The sequence below is a fragment of the Hydra viridissima genome, unplaced genomic scaffold (assembly GCF_058129835.1).
Source record: "Hydra viridissima isolate aposymbiotic clone 2 unplaced genomic scaffold, HvirCarnegie_v1 scaffold_4, whole genome shotgun sequence".
NCBI classification, from domain to species: domain Eukaryota; kingdom Metazoa; phylum Cnidaria; class Hydrozoa; order Anthoathecata; family Hydridae; genus Hydra; species Hydra viridissima.
The window spans coordinates 15,185,542-15,211,861 of record NW_028324303.1 but is presented as its reverse complement, the minus strand read 5'-3'; the positions used below and the strand labels follow the sequence as shown (position 1 = coordinate 15,211,861).

Sequence of the window (26,320 nt, the reverse complement as noted above, 5' to 3'; positions counted from 1 at the left end):
GGCAAATAGGGGAGAGGAACACTATACCACGAACATATACAATCCCAATAATGAAACGTTTAAAAGATGTTTAGAACAAAATCTTCTGGACCTTTTTGAAGTTCATCAATTCAATTTCTTTATGCAAGATGGCGCAAATTTCCATTCATCGAAACAATAAACGGCATGGTTCTTGAGAAAAAGAACTAATATGTTGGAGTGCCCCAGCAGCAGCCCGTATCTCAATCCAATAAAAAAACGTTTGGAAGGAAATAAAATCAAGAATTCGTCGAACGTGCTGCACTTCGATTCCAGAACTGATGACGAAAATAAAAAAAGTTTGGATACAGGACATGTCACTGCAATACTTTCAAAAACTCTCTGAAAGCATGCTAAAATGTATTGAAATGATACTTAAGAATAAAGATTACAAATTATCAAAGAAGAATTTAAAAATTAACGTTTGTAGTTTTGTTTCTGCACAATTTCTTCAAGGATTAAAACAAATTAGTCAAGGTATGCAAGGTATCGCAGTTTTTTTATATATAAATCATTTTTTAATTTAATTTTTTTCAAATGTTTGATATAGAAGCTCGTGCCTTACTTGTTAATATTCGTTAAAAACCCGTAAAACTAACCGTAGGACAACCGACAGTTTCAAACAACGGTTAGAATACGATTTTAACCGAAAGAAAATCCTCGCCGAAAATTTATCATTTAATTTTAACCAAACGTTCGTGTTAAATTAAATAATAAATTTTGTGTTTTGAAAAGTTGTGATCTTAACCAAAAATTTATTTCAAACAAAATTATCAATTACAGATTTTGAAAAATAAAGTTTTTATTTCTTGCACGTTTTTTAAAGAGAAAGTATCACTTTCCAGATTGTAACTGGCAAAGCTCAAACAATTAAACTTTTAAGCTCAGAAATTTTGCGGATATTTGATTTTATTTTCGTTTTGTTTTTCTCTTCAAAAAATCTGGATTAAAAGGGGAAATGCTATTCGATTAAAACCGATAAATTTATTTTTTATAACAGGTTTTAAATGACAATAATTGTATGAATGTAAACTTGTCTCAGCAAAAAGCTTTGCTGTTTTAAACGCGTAAAGATTTATATAAAAACTTCATAAAATTTGATATCAAAAGACTAGTATAGAAGTTGGTTACTATTCGTTAAAAAAAAATAAATCTAAAAATCAAATGTCGATGTTTACTTACATCTTTCGCTCGTTTAACTTTCAATTAAAATATAAAAAACTATATTGATGATGTCATAATTATATTATCAGAACAATATTAACAGCTTTAACAACTTTTTAACTAAAAATAAAATAACATAACGTTTTTCCTTTTAAAAAAAGTTATTTGAAAAAAATTATTTGAATCAAATACTTTTTTTCAAATATTTTTAAAAGAAAAATTATTTGAAAAAAAGTATTTGATTTTGTTTCAACTCTAAGGTACATGGTGATGGTTTCAACTTTTTGTGCAGTTCCACACCAAATGCGGTTTGAGTTTTTGCTTAAGTAGTGTGAACAAGTTACAGGGAAAAAAAGAATCCTCCAGTTGAAGATTTTCTTTAGTTGAACAAGGACTGCAATAGCGTAATTATCACCGGAACTAAAGTAATGATTGCGTAGGTGCGCCCACTGCCTAAAAAATACTTATAAATTACTAAAAAATTAGTACCAATTTAAACTAATAAAAAAAGAAGCTAAAGCAACATCCACAAATTTGAAAAAAAACAACCGTTTGAGAAACACTGATAGAAAAAACTAACAACTCAGCTGGCAAGTAAATTATACTTTATTCTCTGAAAAAAACTAAAACAACACAAACCCTGAAGATTATCACTGATGACCTTACCTATATCCCAAACAAAAAGCCGCTTACAAAGTACAATCATCGATTTAAAACTTCTGTTTCAAACAATTTAAAACTCTATGCTTTAAACTTACCACTCATTGAACTTTTATCGTTTTGCGTTTCATTTTTAGTAGAAGATGGCGCTATCGAGACCAAAGTAAAACCTAAAGGGGTGAAGTCATCTAACAAATATTACAGCAAGCACTTTCTCCAAAAAAAGTTGTTAGAAAGACTTAGGATAAGACTTGCTGGCTCGAGCCGAGAAGATCGAGCTTTTTATTCATCTATTTTTTTGGGGGAGGGCGGGGGAGGGGGATAATTGCAGGGTTCGAAGTTCGATCTTCTCGCTTAAAAACACGTTTTTTATTATTATTTTTTTAATATAATCTTTTTTTTTTTCTCCCTAAAATTTCTTTTTCAAATAAATAACGTCTTCTTTTCCTTTTTTTTTTTTTGTGTGTAAATAATCGCAATTAATAAGAGAACTATGAGATTTTATAGTATAAAATCTTGGACTTAGTAAATCCGAAAAACATGTTTCATAAAATTTAATATTTCTGTATCTTGTGTACTTCCCACAGCAGTTGAAGGTGCTAAAAAAAGTCATTGATTGTTTTAACCCATAAAACTATAAACTTTTAAATATCAATCTTCTTTTTAAATTTAAGATGGTTAATTCTTATGAACTTAGCTTTGCTTCATAATCAATAGATGATTTTTGCAGACATTTGTTAAAGTAAGAAAAAGAGCTTCAGTTATTTCAAAATTTTTACTTTAAAGCAACATACCACTCGTTGAACTTTTAATGTTTTGTGTTTCATTTGCAGTAGAGGATGGTGCTATTGAAAGAAAAATACAGCTCCAAGGTTATGATGTCACCCATCAGAAAATCGTACAAATTTAACAGGCTTACTACTTAAAAGAGAATGTTGAAGCAAACAACTTACATGTTGCAGCTGGGGGAACTTGTATTTTTAAATACTCATTACTATTTAATGGTCTAAAGGAGCTGTCCATCGTCCCAGTGATCGCATGTATCTACAGACAAAAGATCCACTGTTTATTACTGTTATTAATAAATGCATTTAATATTTTTAAAACAAAAATAACTTTAATTCCATAAGAAGTCAAAAGCTTTTCTTTTTTTTTTTAAGAAGCAAAATCAACTCTGTCCTATTTAAATAAAACGCTACTCATACAATCAGATAACGATGTGTAGAAAATCTGCTTCATCATTATTTCTAACTGGTTTGTAACAATATAGTTTATGAGTGGCACAGGTTGAACCATTTTTCACATAGCCAAACTTAAAAAAAAGTGAAATTATATTTTTTTGATAATAGTGCAAATTAACAATTCAATTTATTTTATTAACTACTATCAATGCTTATATTAAATTTGGATGATTTATAATAAAACGTTTGTTAGGTAGAGGTATAAATATTTCAACCTAAGTTACATCAAACAGGACCACCAACTACAGGTTCACCGACTATAGGACTACTTGATGTCATTTAGTTTGTTCAGTTTGTTTCAAAAATATGATTAATATTTTAAAACTCTTTATGAACTTTTAAGAGGTTCATATCAACAGACCTGGTACTTTAGAAGTGAAGTTAAATGATGTTAAATAAATTTACAGAAATATAGTTTATATTCATTGTAAATTGTGTAATTTTCATAACTTTTTTTTTAAGAAGCCTCTGATATCACTTGGTTTGTGTTTTCAAATCATTTGGAACTAAGATAAATCAAAGGTTATTACTTTCATTTGAATCTTAATTAAATTTTTTTATCTTCTGGCCAATTATAAGGATGATGCATTTTCATCTCCTAAATTATTCATTAATATATTATCTTCAACCCTAGCTTCTTCTGCACACCATGGGTATCTTACAACAGCTCTCGGTTTATTGCTTGTATATGGAAGCTAAGTGATTACTTGTGATGTAATTTTTGTTATTTTTGGTAAAAATTTTATGAAAAACAAAAATTTTTTTTTTTTATTATCAAATTCCACTTAAATTACAGCAATAATAAACAATTAAGTAATTTACACCTAAACTAGAAAAGTTTACAACTAAACTATTTTATTTATAGCCCACTCTTGTTTCAAAGTGATTCCAAATAGTCCTGTTTTTATGTGTCCTGGTATCCCCTACAGATCAATACTAAGCAGAATGGCAGATGTATAACTTTTGACTTCTTTTTTTTTTTTTTTACAACTTTTGCAGATAATTTGTAATAATTTCTGTTTTAGTATTTGTAGTGTAAATGTTTAAATGTTAAGTTTAATCAACTGAGATGCAAGCCAAAAAAAAGTGTATTTACATAAAAACCAAAATATATTCCAGGAGTAACTTCAGTAATGCAGTAAGATAACGTATCCTAAATGTTAACAAACAATATATATATATATATATATATATATATATATATATATATATATATATATATATATATATATATAAATTATAATGTAATATAAAAAATATGTAGTACTAATACTATATTACTATTAATAATATATTAACACAATATACTATAAAAAACTAAAAATCTGAGAGTAAAAAACATTAAACTTTTTATAACAGATGTAACTTGTTACATTCTCACTCTAAAAAAAAAACAATCCAAAAAAAAAAAAGGTTACCAGAGAAACTGTTTGTATTGTGTATGGTGTGCTTAATACAATACTGGTTTTGAATTCTTGAAGAGCACCATATGCAAGTTTGTAGCCAGTTATAGGAGATGAAATGATTGGTTTGTCCCAAAACACTGTTATATTGTAAAATGACAGTAATGAATAGTTATTGCACGAAATGTTATTGTTGTTACAGCTAGCTAACTTTTTTGAGTATATTTGACTAATGTTGTAGCGCTTATTGAAATTCATTGTAGTGGTAGGTTCTAATTTAAAAAGAAAGATAATTATAATCAAATTGTGAAAAAGTTAAAAAAAAATGTAGCAATAAAATGAAATGTTTTTTTATAAATTTTTAAATCAAATGTTTGTTTTCATCAAGTTTTAACAAATTTAACACAATAAAAAATATGCTTTTGAAACAAGTCACAACTTGCTGGATTTTTTAATTGTGGTGGTCAGTGTTTTCGTTAATAGAGGTGATCAAAGACTTTTTTATCTTTTGGGAAAAATTTGACCACTCCAATGGTCAAATTTTTCCCAAAAGATAACAAAGTCTTTGATCACCTCTATTAACTTTTATGATTGAAAATGGCCATTTTAATGCCATTTTCAATCATAAAATTGATCGTCTAAGTTCTGTCAAATATTTAAACAAGCATAATTTCAAACTTAAATTGTTTAATTGCACAAATACATTTAAATCTTGTAAGCTTGTGTTAATCAGAGTGACATAATTTAATTGAATAAGAATTTAAATGAACTTTTCAGGTGGGAAAAATATTCACCTATATTTTTTTTTTTTTTTTGTTAAAAACATTTTTGTTTTACAGCTTAGAGTATGTCTGCCTACTATTAAATTTTTTTTTTTGTTAACTCAAATTTTTACAATTTTAAATTCCATCATTTTTGCTGAACAAATCTATTTTGTTGATAAAATGTTTAACTATGATTTAAAAAGGCCTTTTTATGTGCTCAACAAAATAGATGTTCCTGTGTAACCAAAATAGATGTTCCTGTGTAACCAAAATTAAAAATCTTTTCTATGTTCAATAAAACACAAGTAGAGTTAAAGTGGTAGTTGCATCATTTGAATAAACAAAACCCTGAAATAAAATTTTTTTAAAATAATTTTTGTTTATTGAAAAATGGTTCCCTAGAGAAGCTCTAACAGTCAGCAGTCACTAAAAAGGTGCAACAACAAACAACAGACATATAAAAAATAATTTGATGACACCAACAAAAGCTTTAAGGCATCCCAACATATAAGCCTTGGTTTTATAAAGAATAAACCTGAGAGACACCAGATGTAAAAAAAAGTGCTATAAAAAAGTTAAGAACAATTGCAATCTTCACTTCTGCTTGATATTCAGTGGAAATTATTTGGGGGGGAACTCTGTCACAAGATACAGTATACATAGCTACTCGTAATGTGATGCTAGGGCAAAACACAATCTAAAAAACCATAGCTTAAATTAAACTATGAAAAAAATCATAGTTTAAATTAAACATGAAAAAAATCATAGTTTAAATGACAAACATGAAAAAAAATTACAGTTTAAATGACAAACTATGACAAAACTGATTGTTTTTTATTTCATATTCCAATGCCACACTTTAAGAAAGAAAATGAAAAAAAAACATTACTTATTAAAAGATTTGTGAGTATTTAAATTCCCATTTATTTCAGGGAGATGTAGAAGCTAGTGAAAAATATAACATTCCACTTGTTTGCTTAACTAATTTACTGCAGCCACCAGTTAGTGAAAAGAAACCAACAGTTTGGTGCCTAGATTTGGTCCCTAAGGTTTCTCTAAAATGCTAATTTTCCCAGTTGTATTTATTCTTTGACTAAAAGTTTAGCAAACAATTTTAAATTTTGAGTTAGGTATCATTTAATCCCAATGTTGTATATAAAAAGTTACTTAGCAAAAATATCTTGAGCTCTTTAAAAGCCCTCATTCATAGTCTTAAATGAGTATTAACTGAAAAAAGAAACAAACATGATGGGTGACTTCAATAAAATATTATCAGATTTTATATCGGAATTTTATTTCAAAAATCAATTTCAAAAAGACAAAAAGATACAAAATTTCAAAAACATATATGTTTTTTCTTTTAAAATGCTATTGCTATAATAACCAGGAGTTGTAAATTCAGTAAAATAACATAAGCTATGCTTGAACACTAAACTGCTGCAGAGATTTTGCTAAAGTGCTAATCTATTTACGCAAAGATATAATTTTACTGAGACTGCTGTTTTTTAGTAAAATATTAGTTAGCATTCAGTTTTTAAGCATAAATGAATAGCCTAATATTCTATAAACTTCATTTTTGAAGAAACATTACACAAGTGAACTTTATTTGTTTGTGTAGTCAGAACAAAAAAACTATAACAATAATAATAAAATAATCAATAAATATGAAAAGTCTGTAACAAAATCTGCTGTTGCAAACTGCAGATAAAATAAGATTTATCAAAATTAAAATGTAAGAAGTTTATTCAAACAAGAGTATAGGTTTGAGATGTAATTTAAGAAAACATGACTTTACATAACATTGTTTATCAAAAAATATATTTTGAACACAATTTGTTAAAAAACTTTTTCACTGTAATTACCAACATATCTGTAGCACTCGTATTCATACAAAACAAATTAACTTACGTGACATAGAAGTTGCTGGATTTGTCAAACTTCTCACTGTTGTTGGCAGTGCTACAAAAAATAACATTTATCTAAAAAATAGAGCAAAAAAAGAGCAAAATTTCTGGTTTTTGCTTTGAGCCTAAAAATTAAAAATCTCACAAACAAAAAGCTCAAATTTTTAAGAAACTTTATGTCTTAGCAACAAAGTGTCTTGGCAACAAAGATACATTCATCTACAATAAAAATATATCTCAAAGTAAGAAAAATTGACTACATAAAACCAAAATGGTAATTATATTTATTACAACATAAAAAATAAAAACATTTAAGATTATTTAACAATACTTTTATGGCTTTCTAACAAATAACTTACAGTGCTGTAACTGCAGGAGCTTGTATTTTTGAATATTTTAATATTTAAATTAAACATACAAGAAATGTAAATAACATAAATTTTTTGTGTTAAATAAATGTGTATAAATAAAATACATGCAAATAACATGATTGAGATATGTAATAAGACTATAATATTAGATAATTTTTGCCAAAAATGCACAAAATATACAACTTAACCACACATCTTAATCATATTGCTGCTTACAAAACATAATCATTTTCTTTGAACTTATCAAAGTTATTCTTTAGATAATTTCTGTTCTAAACTAAAATTTTCCTGAATGATCTCAGAAACACTACTTTAATGCAACTTACGACTGCTTGAAGTTCCAACATCTTGTGTTTCATTTTTAGTAGGTGGCACTATTGAAACAAAAGTAATACTTAGAAGGAATAAAATCATTTGAAAAATATTACAACATGCACTTTCTCAAAAATAAAGCATTATTGATAAATGCTATTAAAAAAATTTAGGATATAAAAAACATTTTTACAAAACATTATTTTAATTTAAAAATTTTATCAAAAATTCTTTCAGAAAATTTAATAGAACTTACATTTAGTAAAAAGTCCTGCATCTTGTGTACTTTCCACAGAAGTTGAAGGTGCTAAAAAAATCATTGATTCTTTAAACCCATAAAACTATAAAATATTAAATATCAGTCTTCTTTTTAAATTTAAGATGATTAATTCTTATGAACTTAGCTTTGCTTCATAATCAACAGATTATCTTTCAAACACTTGTTTAAGTAACAAAAAGAGCTTCAGCTTTTTCAAAATTTTCACTTTAAAGCAACATACCACTCGTTGAACTTTTAGTGTTTTGTGTTTCATTTGCAGTAGAGAATGGTGCTATTGAAAGAAAAATACAGCTTCAAGGTTATGATGTTATCTAGTAGCAAAATATGACAAACATCTTTTAAAAGATTAAATATAAAGATAAAAATTAATAAAAAGATTTAAGACATAAGAAACATTTTTACAAAGCAAATTTTTTTTAAATAAAAAAACTTGGTAGTAATGTCAATTTCTTAGAACTTACTTTCAGTTGAAAATCCTGGATCTTGTGTACTGCTTTCAGTTGAAAATCCTGGATCTTGTGTACTACTTTCATTAGAAAATTCTGGATCTTGTGTACTACTATCAGTTGTTGGAGATGCTAAAAAAACTTTGATTTTTAAACTTGTAAAACAAAATGTTTTTTAAAAATCTACTACTGCTTTTATAGTTATGAACTTAGCCTTACTGCATAAATAACAGATGAACAGTCAGATGTCAGAGTAACAAAATGAATAAAATAAACATGTCAGAGTAACAAAATGAATAAAAAGTTTTAAAATGAGAACTGTTTAGTTTATAAAGCCACATTTGTACTAACATTTTCTTTTTATAAAAACAAAATTGCACAAATTTAAGGTCACTCTTTAAGACAAAATCATACATCAAACAGCTTACATAATGCTACAGCTGGAGGAACTTGTATTTTTAAATACTCATCACTATGTAATGGTCTAAAGGGGTTGTCTGGTGTCTCAGTAGTTGCATGTATCTACAAATAAAACAATTTACTTTTAATTATAAATCCACATCTGCTTGAAATTCATCTTCTTGGAAAAATAGTTTGTTAGTGTTTATAATGTTTATAGTGATTAAGCAAAAAGGAAAACAGCAGCTGAATGTAAAACACTACAACTTGGCTTACTTGTTTTGTGATTTTTTGTACATACATATTTTTGTTACATTTCATAAATCAAAGATTTAAATTTTAAGCTAAATGATTTTCAAACAAAAATAAAGTGAATTTACATAAAAACCAAAATATGTTCCAGGAATTACTCCAGTAATGCAGTATGATAAAGAATCCTAAAAAAAAAAAAAAAAAAAAAATCAAAAGTTAAAAATTGATATAAAAGAAATCATTTTTAATAGGTGATGTTAAAATATGTATTTTTACTTTTTGAATATTAGAAATAAAAAAGAAAGCTGTTTACCGGCGGAATGGTTACATCATTAAATGGTATTTTTAATATAACATTAGTTTTGAGATCTTGAAGAGTACCATATGCAATTCTGTAGTTAATTATTGGATATGAAGTTGCAGGTTTGTCCCAAAACACTGTTATGTTAAAAAATGGCTGATATGTGTAGTTTCCACAACTTATACTAGTGTTGCAATTATCAATTTTTCCCAAGTAATACATCTCACTAATGTTGTATTTCTTATTGGATATTGGAAGATCTGTAGGCTCTAAATAAATAATTTTCAATATAAAAATGAATAATATTTAAAACCAACATGCATTAATCAAGTCAAAGTAAAATTTTGATCTTACATAGAAATTTTGTTTGAAAGATTTTTTTACAAAACTTTTAGGAGTTTTTAAGAAAAAATGGGTTCTCATGTGACATGTGACATGTGATATATATCATGTGACATATCTTCTGTAAGCTAAATATTGAAAAACATTTTTCTCATAGACATTTTGCATAATTAGTCTGGATGTGGATTTTCATAGATGTTTAAAACTTCATCTATTTTTGAACATCTGCAAAAATGATAATAAATCAAGATCCAGCACCATGATAAATTTAGAGCAATGAATGCTTCCATAAATTTTAACATGTTTTTAAAATTTCCTACTGATTTAATATTAATATGTAATATTAATATTAAAATTTTAAAAGAATCAACAAAAAAAAATTCAGCATTTTGAATTTACATAAGTTCATTGACTTTTACTTCAAGTGAATACTTAATTTTCTATTAGAGGACCTGATGTAGCCATGAAATAAACACTCTGATGCTAAACCCATAATCTTAAGTTACTTAAGTTCATTGACTTTTACTTCAAGTGAAAATTTATTTTCTATTAGAGGACCTGATGTAGCCATGAAATAAACACTCTGATGCTAAACCCATAATCTCTTTTGTGAATATAATGAAATGAACAAAACTGATCCTGTGTAAGATTGAAATTAGTTAGGATTAGCTTATTTAATTTTTTTTAAAAATGACACCACTTTTGTCATATAGTCAAAAAGATTTAATGTAAAAACTAAATTAAGTAAAAAAAAAACACGGAAGTATGAACTGCTATTGTCACTAAAGTGACAATTGAAATCAAGAGTTTTCAATTTGCATTTTCAAAAATTGTAACTATCTTCATTGACTAAAAATTACTTGGTGTAGTTGCAGGGTGACAGTAATTTGGATCATAATCAGGAACAGATTTACACCCTAAAAATAACATGAATATACAAAAAACAATCATTACAAAAATTTTAAAAAAAGGAAACAAATAAATTGGAGATCATTTTTAATATAAAGAAAATGACAACCAAATGTCATTCAATCGATGATTCTGTTCAAAAATTGTTAAAAAAAGCTTTTGAAAACTCTTTCAAGACAGCTCTTTTGGAATTTTATTTGAGTAAAATATGAAACATGAAACTTGAAAAATTATATTTGGTTTATTTCATAAAAGTTCAGAGCTGTAAAGATTTCAAACCTGTGTAATTATATGTAAAGGTTAAAATTGCACCAGTGCTACATTGACCAATTCTTGGAACAACCTTAAAATATTTAAAAAAGTAATAAAAAAAAAACTAAAAATATAATAATGTAGATTAAAATTTATTATAACATTTATGTTGACTTGAAAGTAACAACTATTTAAAATTTAAAAAAAAGTCAGATTATAAATCTTAACAGTTTTGCACACCAGATGTTTAGTTTTTAATGTGGGCTTAGTTCTTAATTTTGCTGCAATGGCAGATGGTATTAAAAAAGATTTACTAAAATAGATTTTACCAAAATAAGATTTTTATGTCTTAATAAACCTAAAAATTTTTATGTTTTAATAAACCTAAAAAATATTGCTTTAATTTTTTTAAACATTTTGTTTAAAATAAATGTTGTCTTTAAAAAGTTTCATATTTTACCAAACTTTGTGCTTCACTGTAATTTTACCAAACTCTTGTGCTTCACTAATAGCTCGAAAAAAATACAATACATGTCCTACTTACCTTACGGCTATGCTTCTATAGCTAGATAACTATATTGAAACAGGATTACTACACTTTTTCATTCCAAATCCATTATGTTGTATGTTAAGAAAACAAAAAATGCTTTTTTGATATGCAACATAATGGTGTTGAAGTCATAACAACAAAATAAATAACAATAAAATATCTTAACATTTTAGCACTGCTTTGTGTTAGCAAAGGTTTTTTCAAGGATACATGCAATTATATAAGTTGCTGTAAAAATTAAATATATCTCTTAAATCAAATATTTTCTTGCAGGCCTTTGATGTTTTCTTGTTTGAGAGTTGTAAAGTACTAACAGACAATCTGGAAAAAAGAAAGGTTTTTTTTTTTTACATGGTTGTGATGTGATAAATGAAATCAATCATCTATTAAAACCTGCTTATAAAACCAACTTGACCAACACTAAACTACTCAGTACTAAAATAATGGCGTGTTCATTGTTTAAATATTTAGCTGAAATCACTATTTTTAGTTTTATGTAATAAAGTGTGAAAGAATATATTTTAAAATAGAATTATTGTTTAATGGAAAACTTTAATGATAAAAAAACTTAAACAGTTTATATAATTATTGAAATAAAATAAACAGAACTTACTAAATGTTTTCATTTTTTTATAAACTTTTAAAGTAGATATTTGTATTTATAATAATACTTTTTTGCAACTTTACTTTTTATACTTAATTACAGCTAGCATTAGTTTTAAAAAAATGAGGCTAACTTTAATTCTTTTCATAATGCTTTTCTTTCTCTACAGTTTTCTAGCTAAAAACTTAAAATAGAAAAATAAAGTTTTTAATAAAATTGAGTCAAAATAATTTCTCATGAGTAACAAGTGCTTCAAACAAGTTAACACCTCCAAAATAAAGTCACCATCAACTGCAAGTTCCTATTTTAAAAAATTGTTTGATGAGGTTGTTATAAAAAAAAAAAAAAAATCTTGAAATGGTCAAGCTTACCATAAATAAATTCTCCAAACTACAAAAATATCAAAAATAACATTAAAAAAAGTAAAAATAAAAATAACAGAAAATTATTCATAAACATACTACAGCTTCAATCCCGCATTCATTGAGATCATCATCATCAGTGTTAAATAAACTGATATTTGTTTGCATATCTTTCTGGAAAAAAAGAAAAAAAGTTTTAGCATTTAAAGCTCTTCTTTAAAAATAATACACCAGTAAAACTAGAATAAGAAGGTGCAATATCCCTTCTTTAATTCAAGAAGTATTTGCAAATGATCAAGGAAATTACAGATGCACAAACATCAACACACCATTGAATTCAAATATATTAAAGAGACTATAAAAGTAGTATCTACAACAGCAATCTATTTTAATGCAAAATTGTAGTCTTATTTAAATGATCTCCACTAAATGATATTTTCTTAACACCTAGTATAGTTTGTGTTAATAACTATTTTTCACAACATGACCAGGTGACAGACATGCTCAACTATAAGCTTGAAAAATTTTTTTTCATAAAAACCTTTTATATTGTTACATGAATTTTATTTTTGGAACAGTCTATTTCAAAATTAAAATTAAAAGGATAACCAAACATGTAATAATCATAAAAATATGTATAACATATATGTAAAAATAAATAATATATGTAATAAAACAATATTACAATACCAATGATGAGATGTAGCGATTTACATTTACCAAACCCAATGAAAATAACGTCGAATAACTTAGTGTGCTACAATATTTGTATTGAAAAATGATCTCAATTGTATTGTAAAAATTTTCAAAATCTAAAAAAAATATTGAAACAACATTTATTGTATATTTAGTTAAAAATTGCAACATACTTCATGTATAAATGCATATTGTATAAAGACATACTTTGTAAGTATAACTGTATATAAACAATTAAACAATACTAACATGATTGATAGTTAATTGGGTATAAATAAAACAGGTTTTGTAGCATTATTTGCACAAACTTTGGTGCCTGCTATATTGCATAAGACATCGTCACAATGCTATTGCATCATTCATAATTTATTAAGCATCATGTTTATCATATGATACCAATGTAATATATTTATTCATAATCTTTGATGTTTCTTTTATAAAAATATGCTAAATAAAAGAAACACAAAGAATATGAATAAACATATATGTGTCTATCATAAAACTAATAAAAATTGTCAGTTAATATAAAAAAAAAGTAAAAATAAAGTGAAATTTATAGTTAATAGAAAAAAGATTTACTTTTTAAACTTTTGTTAATATACTAAAGTTTTGAAAGAAAAATCAAAGCGAAATACCTTTTGGATAAGTCCATTTAGCAACCCATTCCAACTGTATAATACCAGCTCTTGTGTACTTAATATCATTTAAAGAAAAGTTGTTCAAGCCTCCTGGGTTTGTAAATGCTTAACAAAACAAAAAATATTTTTTAAAAAAATAATCTTAACATTATCTTGAGCTACATGGAAGAAGAATCTTTATTTTTGTAGATATTATTTTAGCGTTCTGATTTTGAGGGTTCAATAGTTACTAACATCAACAAATATAAAGTTTAGTTACTTGTTTCTCAAGTTTCTTAAAACTTGGTTATTATTAAGAACAAAAAAATTTAACAATAAATAGGAATTATTTGAAATTACCTACTTGTAAAATTTGAAGATAGTTTGCTCGATTGATTGTATCCATTAAAGTTAACAGGATAGACATTCAATTGAAATAATGTTCCAGCATCATAACCAGATATGGGATAAATATTGTTGCAAACAACTTTTTCCTCTAGCATGAAAGTGTTTTCACCAACCTATATATAGAAGAAAAAAACTCAAAACAAAAATTTAAAAAAAGTAAAAAAACTTTGTAAAAACAGCTGCAGTAAAAAGTTAGTAACAAATATATTAAAAGCATTTATATCTTTAACAACTGATAAAATGATATGTAAATAAATCATTTGTGCAAAACAACGCAAATAAATTAAGAACTTTTAGCTTAACCAACTACTTTTAATTGGTTCAAAATTGGCCCTGAGACAACAAAATAGCTACAAGGATGCCTTATTTGGAAAGGTCTAATTATTTTCTGTATAAAGGTGAAAATTAGTTATAGATAATTGTAAAATTATAAAATTGTAAAAATGTATTACAAAATTGTATTAAACATTAAATAGTATTTAACCATAAAAAAAACTATTGACTCAAAACGGTAAACATGTTAATACTTATTACTTGTATTTAAATAAATTGTTTGGATATCACACATTCAAATACAACTAAAAATTACAACTAAAAAAAAATTTGTAAAGTATTTTAATAAAGTATTTTTTAATTTTTTCAAACAAACTTAAAGACATAAAAACAAATTTAGAATTCTTACATGCAATTTGCTTTAAAACTCCTGCATCATTTTAATGTTTTACAGAAAATTGGACTACTTCAAATAGATTTAAAACATTTTTTTCTACAATGCACAGTGTGGAACTTCAGTAAATTGTGATGGCTAAAAATCAAAACTTTGTTAAGTAAAAAGTTTAAGGAATTTTTTTGGTTATTCTATGATAACTTAGCCTCAGTAAAATTTTTGTTCTTCCAGCTTAAATAGTTTATGAGAAACTTGGCCAATTTTTGAAAAAATTGAAAAAAACTTCAAATTTACTTAAAAAGAATTGATTTTATTATAAACCTTTAATATCACATTTTATATCATTAAAATAACTGTCTTATTACTAAACCTATTCTGTGTCAGAACTTTCACCCAAATTTTTGTCATCTTTACATTTTTCATTAATTTTGTCAAGTTTGTTAAAGTTTGCCTGTTCAATATTTTCAGGGGTGATTTCACAATTCACTTGTTATGTCTGAATCATCCAAGATTAAAAAGTCTTTTACAACATTAGGAAGTTAAAACCGGGTTTACAAGTTGTTAGAGCTAATAAGAGTGCCAGATGATACTGTAGTCTGTACAAAAATATCTTTTAAATTCACTTCCCTACTTATTGTATGAGTGTAAAGTTCACAATACTTCTTAATACTTGTATAATAATCTTTACAATACTTGTATAATTTCTTTCTTGACTCAACAGCTTCTTCATGCGTTATTTCTAGTAGAACAGGCAAATGCAACAGAATTCCAGCAGTGTGTGCTAATACTTTATGCACTTAAGATGGAATCATAAACCAAGAACCATACAAATCAAGAAATAATTTTTAAATCTCTAATGCAATATAAATCCAACTTCTTTGAATTAATTTCCTGCTGGCAGTTAATCGCGATCAACATGTTTCTGAATAGAACAATCAGGTCTTCTGGTATATCTAAAACTTCACTTCATTCGAGCATTGGATTGGAGAAAACTTGTCAATAAATATTTTTGTTCCTGATAAACAATTAAAAAATGGGAAAGCTTTACCTGCGGCTTGAGATTTAAACATTATATGGCATGTTTTTACCTGATAAAAAAAACCCTGAAATTTATTGATGAAAATTTTGTTTTGGTATTCAAATAAGCAGAAATTTCCACTTAAAATCTGTCAAGTAATGGGAATTTTTTAATTAAAGACTGGATTGGATTAAGAAAATTCTGAAAGATTTAAATTCAAAACTTTAAGCAAACTGATCTCAACACAGATGCAACTTTTCATATTTGAATATTATCTTAAATATTAAATATCTAAAAAAAGTGAAAAATGTGAAGCTGAATTTTTTGTAGGCATTAGTAAACACGTTATAGATTCAATTGTGCCATGTCATCTCAATTAAAATATTCTAAACAAATTTTTAAATGTCTAACAAAGATGAAATCTAAGATATTTTTTCTTAAATTTTGATTTAAAGAGGAAATTTGAAAAACAAGCCGAAGAGATATTTTTTGAAAGTGATTATTAAAAACTACATTTAACTTCGGTCCTAACAACAACGATATATAGATATCTGGGGAAAATTTTATTCTTTACCGAACAAATGCTTTTCAAAATAAAAAACCTTTAAGAGTATGATTTACAATTTTTTTTTTTAAACATTTTTGACTTCATCACTAAATATCTCCAAAAATTTGTAACTTAGAACATTCCTATCCATTGTGTTCCTAAAAAAATTCTATAGTCAAATATGGAGTTTTAAAATGTGACTTTTTTGATTTTTGACCACACGATTCCACATTGTGCAATGGTCCTAAAGATGTACTCCTTAAAATGTCTGAATTTTTTTTTCTACACTATAAAGAAAGTAAAATAAATTAAAACACTTACAAAACCTAACACACTTTCAGTCCCTGGAAAGTATGGGTCATTCTTTACAGTGATAGAAATCAAATATATGCTATGTATTGAAGCATCTTTAGATAAAATAATCGGCCATTCAAAAGTAACATTATAATACTGTCTATCAATTGCAAGAACTTCCCATGTTGAATTAAAATCTGGCTTGTTTTGTTCATCAACCATAAAATTTTCTTAAATAAAATGAAAATCTTATTTAAACACAAATCAAAAGTATAAAACTTTAAAACATCAAAAAATTAAAACATTACTGAACCTGCCAATCAAAAATTGTTGATGTAAAATACCATTATCTTTATTTTAAAACCTCTCAATAATTAAGTGAAGTTAAGTTGAAAAAATAGAAGCAACCATCTGAGGCAATTAGGCAATTTAAGCATCGATTTGAAAGAAAGGAAAAAAAAACAAAGCAGTCATCCTATTGACAAATAATACCTTGGGTGTTACTTGTAATATTACTGTAGAATAGACAACCAGATTTGCATGAAGTAGAGTTCTAAAAGAAAAGAAATATAAATTCTCACAAAAGATTACATTTGTAAAATCATTTTCTTATGTCCAACACATACAATCTAAATAAAATAAAATAACAACACATAAAATAAAAACACATGCAATCTAACTTACATTACACATCTGCTGGCAGCTTGTCAAGTTGAAAGGCAGTGAAAAATTGTACACTGTCACACACTAACAATAAGAACAAAATAGAATTTTAAAAAATTGAAGAAAGTAATTAAATAAATTTCTATTGTCTTCTTTTTATTATTTTTAAACAGAACCATTGACAGTTATGTTGTGTACAACAATCAATACTGTAATGGATTTTGATAATTGTATATATATTTTCTAGTAGAAAAATATCTAAATGTACTTACTTTTGATTTTAAAAAAAGAACAAAAAATAATTTATATTGTCTGTAACACTATTTAAAAACCATAAGGAAAATCAGTTAAAAGTCAATTCAACCAAATATTTTTGAAAATAAACTTTTAATTTTTCTTGACTACTTCAATGTTATGCCAGAATGAAATCATAAGCTGCATGACTAAAATCATATTAAAAGTAGAACAACTAATTTAAATTTGAATGGAAAAAATTAGAGATAAGTGTACATTACTAAAAAAATTACTGAACAAAAATTAAATTTTTTACTGTTTTAGTAGCATTTATTAGCTCATGCAAATCACATTTCTGAGATGGATCAGAAAGCACAGTAAGATAAAATTTTTTAAAAAAACTATTAGGCAGTATACTTCATTCCTTGTTTAAATTGCCATTTGCATTAATTTTTTAAAAATTAAAACAATAAAGTAGGATGAATTTTCACTGAAGATCAATTAATGATTTAGATGTATTTTCACAACCATATTATAATAAAAATCAAATAAAAAGATTATAGAATAGATTATTCTGAGGTTGGGGATTTTCAGTATAATATTTAAATATTTTATGTATACAAGTATTTAAAAAGGATAGAAAACATTTCTATGACTTGTGAAAAAGTTAACAAAAATTTTTTAGTCCTAAATTGTGTTGTGACAGTGGTGGTGTTGTGGCAGTTGTGATGCTGTGCAAGGCAATTCTTCCTTCTCCTAATTCATATTAAATGGAGTAAGAATTTTTTTTAACTGATCGTAAAGTTTTTTTTAACTAATCGAACATTACTTCTCAAGTAAACTTACAAATACCTTTATTTTTGTCTTATATATCAATACTTTTAACCTTGTCTTAATGACAAAGGTAAAAGATTAGGCAAAGAAATAAATGGATTTTTAGTAGATTTTACATCAAAAATTGCATAAATTAATTACTTTAAACAAAAATTCTGGAATATTTACCAAATGATTAAAAAATTTTAATGCAACCAAGTTTAGTCAGGTTAAAAATCAAATTAAAATATTACAAAAAACAAAAGATAATCAAAGTTTCAAACATTTTTCGTTATACTTTATATTTTATCCTCTTGATCTATCGTTCATCTATCTTTTTTACTTAAAGTGTCCTTGCACTGATTTAATGAAAAACTTTGTTTCATTTGTGCTTATTGGATTCCAGACTTCAACAATTGCAGCTTTAAGCACTTTTTTTAATTTTTGACTAACCAAGGGGTAAGTCTGTTTTCTTCTTTATAAATGCATTCATCTTGCTGACAACAACTGTCTTCAATTTCAATTCAACTATGGTGATAATTATTTTCTCCTACATTAAAAAGTTAATGAGCTTTTAAAATCAACTGAGAAATTCTTATTTTTTCTTTATGTAAATTGGACAAAATTACAAAGATTTGATAAATATGAAACTTTAGTATTAGCTTCATCAATCCAAACTAAATCCAGCCAGGAAAAGAAGATTTTTGAAGAACAATCAATAAATCACCAAAATAACTTAACAAAGCTAAGAAATGGTCCAAAAATGTATCACCTGTACAATTAATGACTTCAGAAATCACTGAGGCTTTGAAAACACACTTTGGTTTCAGTGATTAGCACTGTCTACTAATTAAAGATTTTTCTTTATGTAAAAGGTGACCTCAGTCTTAAAACAATGCTAAAAGTCAAGGTAGCATGTATTCCAGAATAACTGAAAATCACTGAAATTCTGCAAGATCCACTAAATACTCAAGGTTTAATCATAGACCATTCATCACCTTTAAGAAGCTTACAAATTAGCTCTAAAGGATAGTCAAATAAGAAACTTCTACTTAAAGACTGGATTGGATTAAGAACATTCTAAATTATTTAAATTCAAAACTTTGAACAAACTAATTTTAACACAGATGTAAATAACAATCATAATTACATTAGTTACTTTAAAGTGAAAAGATGAATCAGCTATAATTTGAACTAACCCAAAAACCATCAAGTCAACAATTTTATAGTATCAAAAGGAAGCAAAGAAAGTTATAAAAGCAGAAGTTTATTTAATCGAGCATAAATTTAAGGAAGTGTTAAATCTAATTGTAGAAGAACATTTAAACAAATATTTTGCAATAAAAACATGGGAAATCCAGTAAAGTAGGCTTTAAAGACTGTGGAGACATTTTTTCTGAACATTAGTGTTAATGTGGATATAATCCTTAGACTAAGAAATATTTTTAATGCAGCATGCAGAGGTCAGCATCTAGACTTAGGGACCTTCAAATCGTGCTGTTTTACCATCCCTCCAACTTTATACAAGCTACCTTCTTTGATTTGGTTTTAAACTACCGATTAGAACATTTTCTGAAGAGGCTTAGAACAAGATAATCAGAAATTTTAACCCATACCACACCTGCAGAATCTCAAGAAGAAAAGGAAAAAGAAAGCCAACTCTGTCAACTGCTTACTAGAAGAGATCTAATTATTTCATTTTTCCTTTAGACACCGAAAAATTTCAGCGAAAACTAGATCATGAAATTTTGGATGTTACTCAATATTTATTTTTTTGTTCAAAAAAAGTTAATATCTTAATAATTTTCTCTTAGTTTCAAGCATAAATTAAAGAAACTTTTAAGATATACTGATAAAAATCTGATTTCTCGTACGGAGACAGAGAAGTGGTAGTTTCAAATGTTTCTTAAACAATAAGAATTTTATTTTTGAAATATGCAAATTAAAATTTAGTCAAATACGATTTGCTTAATGGGATATTTTTGAAAGTTGAACAAGTAACAACACATTCATCTGTGCCCTCAATGCCTTTAATCGCTGACTATAATGAAATAGTTTCAACAAGTTGCACTGTTCTTAATTTAAACTCTTTTTTCTTGATATTTAAAGCAATTTTATAACAAATTAAAACTAGCCGAATTTGGAAATATATAATCCGTTACACATCATAAACCAGTTAACTTTCACAAATAGTACACAGGAAATGCATAAGTTGTTGATATAATTACATTTTGTATTTAAAAGTTAAAACATCAAGGTCACGAACTTGAACGTTTTCTCTTTTTTGAATTAGTCAACCCTTTGTTAGAGAAGAGAATTCGATTTAGAAAATTCGATTAAGAGTAAAGCTTAAACTTTTTCGCTTGCTTTTTATAAAAATTTTGAAACAATTCAAACGCTTTATTCCAAATCTGGAACATGAACAATAAATTAAACAATAGTTCGGAATATATTAGACGAAAAACTAAGTTGCTTCAATTTAATTTGACTTTATGTTTATTTTGCACTAACTTTCATTAACATTGACGAATTATCAATTAAATCGTTTCACAAACTTTCCCGTTAACTTTTCAAATTAAATCGTTTCACTAACTTTCCCTTTAATTTTTTAAAGCTGATGATACTAATCGAGTAAAAAAAAAACAGACGTAAAATCAATCGTCATTAACGAAATAAATATACGTGTTAATTGATTTAAAATTTAAATACCAACAATTTTAACGAAATTCAAAAAATATAAAACTTCTAAAACTAAAAAATATGATTCAAGATTAGTATTCTCAAGAAAATTTTGAAAATTTAGCGGATTTAAAATTTAGTAAAGGCACCACCTTTTCCTGTGGTTAATTTTAAAAATATAATAACTAAAGTTAATAACGATATTGACGATTTAAAGTATCAGATAAAAAATGCAATCCAAACATACAATATATTTTTTAAATGCAAAAATATCAATACAATAATAGTAAATAATTTTTAAAAATCAAACTGAAGTTGGTGTTAAAAAATCTCTTTATAAAGCCTTATTTTATCGGTGATAACTAACGATAAAAATAATTGTTTGAAGGTTCGTCACTGGAGATTTAAATAATCAGTTAATCTTTAAATGTATTCTGTAAATGAATTTTGTTCAGAATAATTTTATTTTAACGACTCAGCTACGTCAAAGAAGATATACATCCATCTTATCATGAAGAAAAGTGTCTTCCGTCAATTAAATAAAATAAATTATTTTTGATTATTGTTTTCGGCAAATCGCATTAAGTTTAACGTCACTTCGATTATTCTCTTTCGAAAGCCTCATCTCTATCTTGTTGCGTTTTCATTAGCTTCAATTTCTGTACGTTTTTCACCCAAGTCCGTAAATAAGTATTTTATTTTGCAAAATATGTTTGCAAAGCAGTTTGTATGCAAATGCAAAAGTATGCTATACATTTAAAAGTTTCGACAATTAGATGATTTCTGTAAAATCACGAATAATAATGAAGTTTCGGTTTTGGAAAAAAAGAGCACGATAATTTATGTAAATTTTAGATTTTGAGAAAATTCTACAAATTGAGAAAGTTGTCGGTAATATACATGTCGGTACATTACCCGACTACTTTCTACGTATGTAGAAATTTAAAATACATTTCTTTGTTTTTTTGTATTTTTGTAAGAGCTCGATAGTTCGATTGTAAAGACGAGTTTTACGAAATCACGAAGTCAATGATTAACTATTTCAAACAAAGATTACTGAAAGTCATTTTTTAAATTTTAGCTTATAAGTTTTATTAATCTTTCATCAATAAAGTTTACTATTTAATATAAAGATTTAGTTGTGTTAAGTTTTGGCGCCCCTTGGTGTTTAACATCCTTAGCATTTGCCCAAATCTTATGAGGTTTTTATGACTCTAAAAGGATTAAACCCTTAGTTTAAACAACTCAAGTTTGTTATTTATAGAATACGCGACAGAAGGGTGTAAAAATCATTGCTCCAATTAAATGTTCTCATTTTAAATAAGTAAGCAAATAAATTTTAGGGAAGTCTGACAAAACGATGCATGTTTAGTTTTCCAATTTCTTTATTTGGCCAATATTAATAATTGTAGCAAAAACTTTATCAGCTCATAAAAAGCTCTAATTTGGTTTATTAAATCTGCACGGTTCGTTGATTGCCCCTGACTAAATGAAGATTGAATTTCTTCATCTAGTTCATTATCAGTAAAACAACCGACTTTTTGAAAACTGTATCAAGACATCTTTACATGGACAGTTTTTACAACGATGAATTATACAGATTCTGTTGAGTTACGGGTTTTTAGAGAAATTTAGGAATTAAAATGTCAAGCTTTAAAACACAGTAAACAGAGCAATAAATGTTAGATATATATGCAATATATATGCAATATATGTAAGAGAATAATAATCCTAATTCTGCAGTTGCGTTTATGTTACGAGCTTAAAAACGAGGACTTTTTCATAATTAATCTTGTTTTTTGTACGCAGCACAAATAAACAGTTGGCTTTAAGCTACATCTTTATTAAAAATTTTTATCATTCTTTCTTAACTTTCTAATCTCAAACTAAAAGCTTTGAAAAGTTGTCTAGAATATTTATTACGTCATGCTGTTTTTTAACAGAGAAAAAATTTAACTTCCATGCTTTCAATCTAATAAAATTTTTTTTTACGAAAAGCAGTCTATTTTACTCTAAGTGATTACTGGGATGCCAAATCTCTGCTAAACTTATATACAAATGTAAAATTTATGTGAGAATATCAGAATCTTTCAGACTTTAAAAAAATTTAAATTTAATTTTTTTAAAGTTTACGATATTTGAATACAAAAGGTTTTTTTTTTTTATTGATTTTCTACAAGAACTCATTTAAAAGCGCTCCAAAAAACCTGAACTTTTATAAATCCTGAATCTTTTTTCAACATTTACGCAACAAAGTTCCAAAGTTTAACTTTTATATTTGTAATTTAACAGTAAACATTTGATCAAATCATCTTTTGATAACTTTAAACATAATTGCGATATGCGTCTAAAGGTGGCTAATAATAATAATGATAATAATAATAATAATAATAATAATAATAATAATAATAATAATAATAATAATAATAATAATAATAATAATAATAATAATAATAATAATAATAATAATAATAATAATAATAATAATAGTAATAATAATAAAAATAATAATAATAATAATAAAAATAATAATAATAATAATAATAAAAATAATAATAATAATAATAATAACAATAATAATAATAATAATAATAATAATAATAATAATAAAAATAATAATAATAATAATAATAAAAATAATAATAATAATAATAATAAAAATAATAATAATAATAATAATAACAATAATAATAATAATAATAATAATAATAATAATAATAATAATAATAATAATAATAATAATAATAATAGCAATAATAATAATGATAATAATAATAATAACAATAATAGTAATAATAATATTTTTATTACTATTATTACTATTTTTAAATTATTATTATCATTAATATTATTATTAAATTATTATTACTATTATTACTATTATTAAATTATTATTATCATTAATATTATTATTAAATTATTATTACTATTATTACTATTACTAAATTATTATTATTATTATTATCATTATTATTATTATTATTATTATTATTATTATATTATTATTATTATTATTATTATTATTACTATTATTATTATTATTATTACTATTATTATTATTATTATTATTATTATTATTATTATTATTATTATTATTATTATTATTATTATTATTATTATTATTATTATTATTATTATTATTATTATTATTATTATTATTACCATTATTATTATTATTATTATTACTATAACTATTATTTTCACTATTACTATTATTGCACCCTTAACTCATTAGTACACTGTTGTGCAATAGCTCAAAGCTTGGCGTAAATTCTGTATCTCAATGGATGTATTTATGCCACTGTATGTATTTCTCAGGATTAGTAACGTACTCAAATTAAAAATAAAAATTAGTCAGAAATTTTACTTAGCTGTGGTCCTTACTTCAAAGTTTCAAGTATTTTAAAATCCGTAATTTGCTAAAAATCACGTACTTTTTAAGTAAATACAAATTTTATATTGAAGAGAGTTCGGTGTACAATCGATTGTCTAAATGTGTTAATATTTATGAAAATGCCGTCCTACCTGCTTGCAGGAAGATGCGTAGCAGTTGTAATCAACTGATGACGAATTGAAATCTTCATGCTAAAAATATTTTTTTTACTTTAATTAAAAGTATAACAAAACAAAATAATAAAATAAATTTACAAACATCTAATAGAAGTAATAAAAAGATTTTACAAAAGGATTGATGCCATTAATTGCAGATTAGAAAAAATTAAAATACATACCACCTGTAAATGAGTGCAATAGGAATATAATTGACCCCATCTGAACCATTCTGCTGTTCTAAGATTATTTGTTTCTTCACTCAAGAAACTAAACGTGGATGCATCTAAAAAGAATGACTCGGTAACCTTGAGATGAAGAAGTAATAAGAAAAATACACAGGAACGCATAAAGTCCATTTTTCTTTTCAGCATTAGCGTATTCTTTTTAAAATAGCCTTCATACAGTTTATGAACATTAGAGACGTATTTTGCATGAATAATTTTAATTAAGTCATTTTTAATCAAAACCAATTAAAGATTGTGGAGTGAAGAGGAGTCGAGTTAACTTTCAAGCGTCGCTTATCAGGCAATTAATAGCCCTTTTGAATGATCTTTATTCATATTTCTAATCATAAATATCAAAATGTATCATCTTAATAATGTTAAAATGCACTTTGAAACAACTCCTATTCATATAATCCAAAATAACAAACCTCCTTTCCGATTTTATCTATTTTTATAATCGCTTCTAATCGCTTATTGCAAGAAAACACTTTTCAAAAACTTCTGTTCTTTTTAGTTTTATGTAACATAAAATGTTTTTTGATTATTGTACATGTTGTTGTTATTTTTAGAGAATGTTTATAATATTTGAAAAAAAAACCGAAAAAGTAAGTTTGCGCAAATCTCAGGAAGAAAAAAAATTTACGCATGCGCATGCTTTAAATTTGTTGCTACAATAAAATGATTTGTTATAAAAAAAAAAATCAGCTGCAAATAGTAGCTTAATAGTAGGCTGCAAAGAGCAGACTCATTCCGATTGTCGCACCTAAAAAAAAAAAAACCAGGTATTATGATTTAAGTTTCACAAGTATATTTTTTACATACGCCAACCAAATTTTTTGTGCTAGAAGAGTTTACAAAAGAACATTTTTCAGTTTTTTTGTCCTCGCTTGTTGCTGTACCATTTTGTCATAGAATCTAAAGGAGACTGTATTTAATTTTTAGTCATACCTCTTACATACCACTTTAAGCATAGTTTCCGTGTATTTTTGTACTTTTAGAGATTAAAAGTATTAACGCGGGAAAGTAATTACAAATAAATACACTTATTTCCAACACATAAATACCATCATGTAAAAAAATGGCGCTTCTTGTTTATAAGAACTTTTTGATTGTTGATTTTTTTAATCAATAAGTTGAAGGGAATTTACCGGTAGCGACATCAATTAACTACTTGACCACAACTTTTGGAACTTTATATTGAACATTTTTACATTAAGAATTGTATCCTCGATGTTTGGTATCTATGATACGACTAAAACAACGTAAACAGTACGAGAGAATTTTTAAATAGGATTCGAACTGATAAAGTGATAGTATTTTTACATTCAGTCTTATTTAACGTCATGAATAATTAAACGAAAAATGTTTTTCGCG

General features: G+C 25.6%; 1 protein-coding gene across 4 annotated transcripts; it reads right to left on the bottom strand.

Moving 5' to 3' along the window:
- Positions 1-1,244: 1,244 nt before the first annotated feature.
- On the bottom strand, positions 1,245-26,200 carry LOC149890076 (uncharacterized). 4 transcript variants are annotated; one of them, XM_090085838.1, is made up of 25 exons: positions 24,902-26,200; positions 24,696-24,755; positions 17,466-17,528; positions 17,274-17,334; positions 16,809-17,011; positions 14,212-14,368; positions 13,866-13,973; positions 13,225-13,346; positions 12,634-12,708; positions 11,046-11,109; positions 10,718-10,774; positions 9,528-9,784; positions 9,343-9,399; positions 8,992-9,085; positions 8,579-8,695; positions 8,338-8,388; positions 8,094-8,144; positions 7,852-7,899; positions 7,159-7,209; positions 4,502-4,758; positions 4,180-4,236; positions 2,796-2,886; positions 2,637-2,687; positions 1,941-2,012; positions 1,245-1,635 (listed from the first exon to the last, which is right to left on the bottom strand). In XM_090085838.1, exons 1-25 carry the CDS (start codon positions 25,091-25,093, stop codon positions 1,562-1,564), a joined length of 2,490 nt encoding a protein of 829 aa, XP_089941964.1. In that variant the 5' UTR covers positions 25,094-26,200; the 3' UTR covers positions 1,245-1,561. The 4 variants fall into 4 exon arrangements, with proteins under 4 accessions (XP_089941964.1, XP_089941965.1, XP_089941967.1 ...); XM_090085839.1 differs by lacking the exons at positions 24,696-24,755; positions 24,902-26,200 and adding an exon at positions 20,720-20,794; XM_090085841.1 differs by lacking the exons at positions 24,696-24,755; positions 24,902-26,200 and adding an exon at positions 18,945-18,990.
- Between the last annotated feature and the right edge of the window lie 120 nt (positions 26,201-26,320).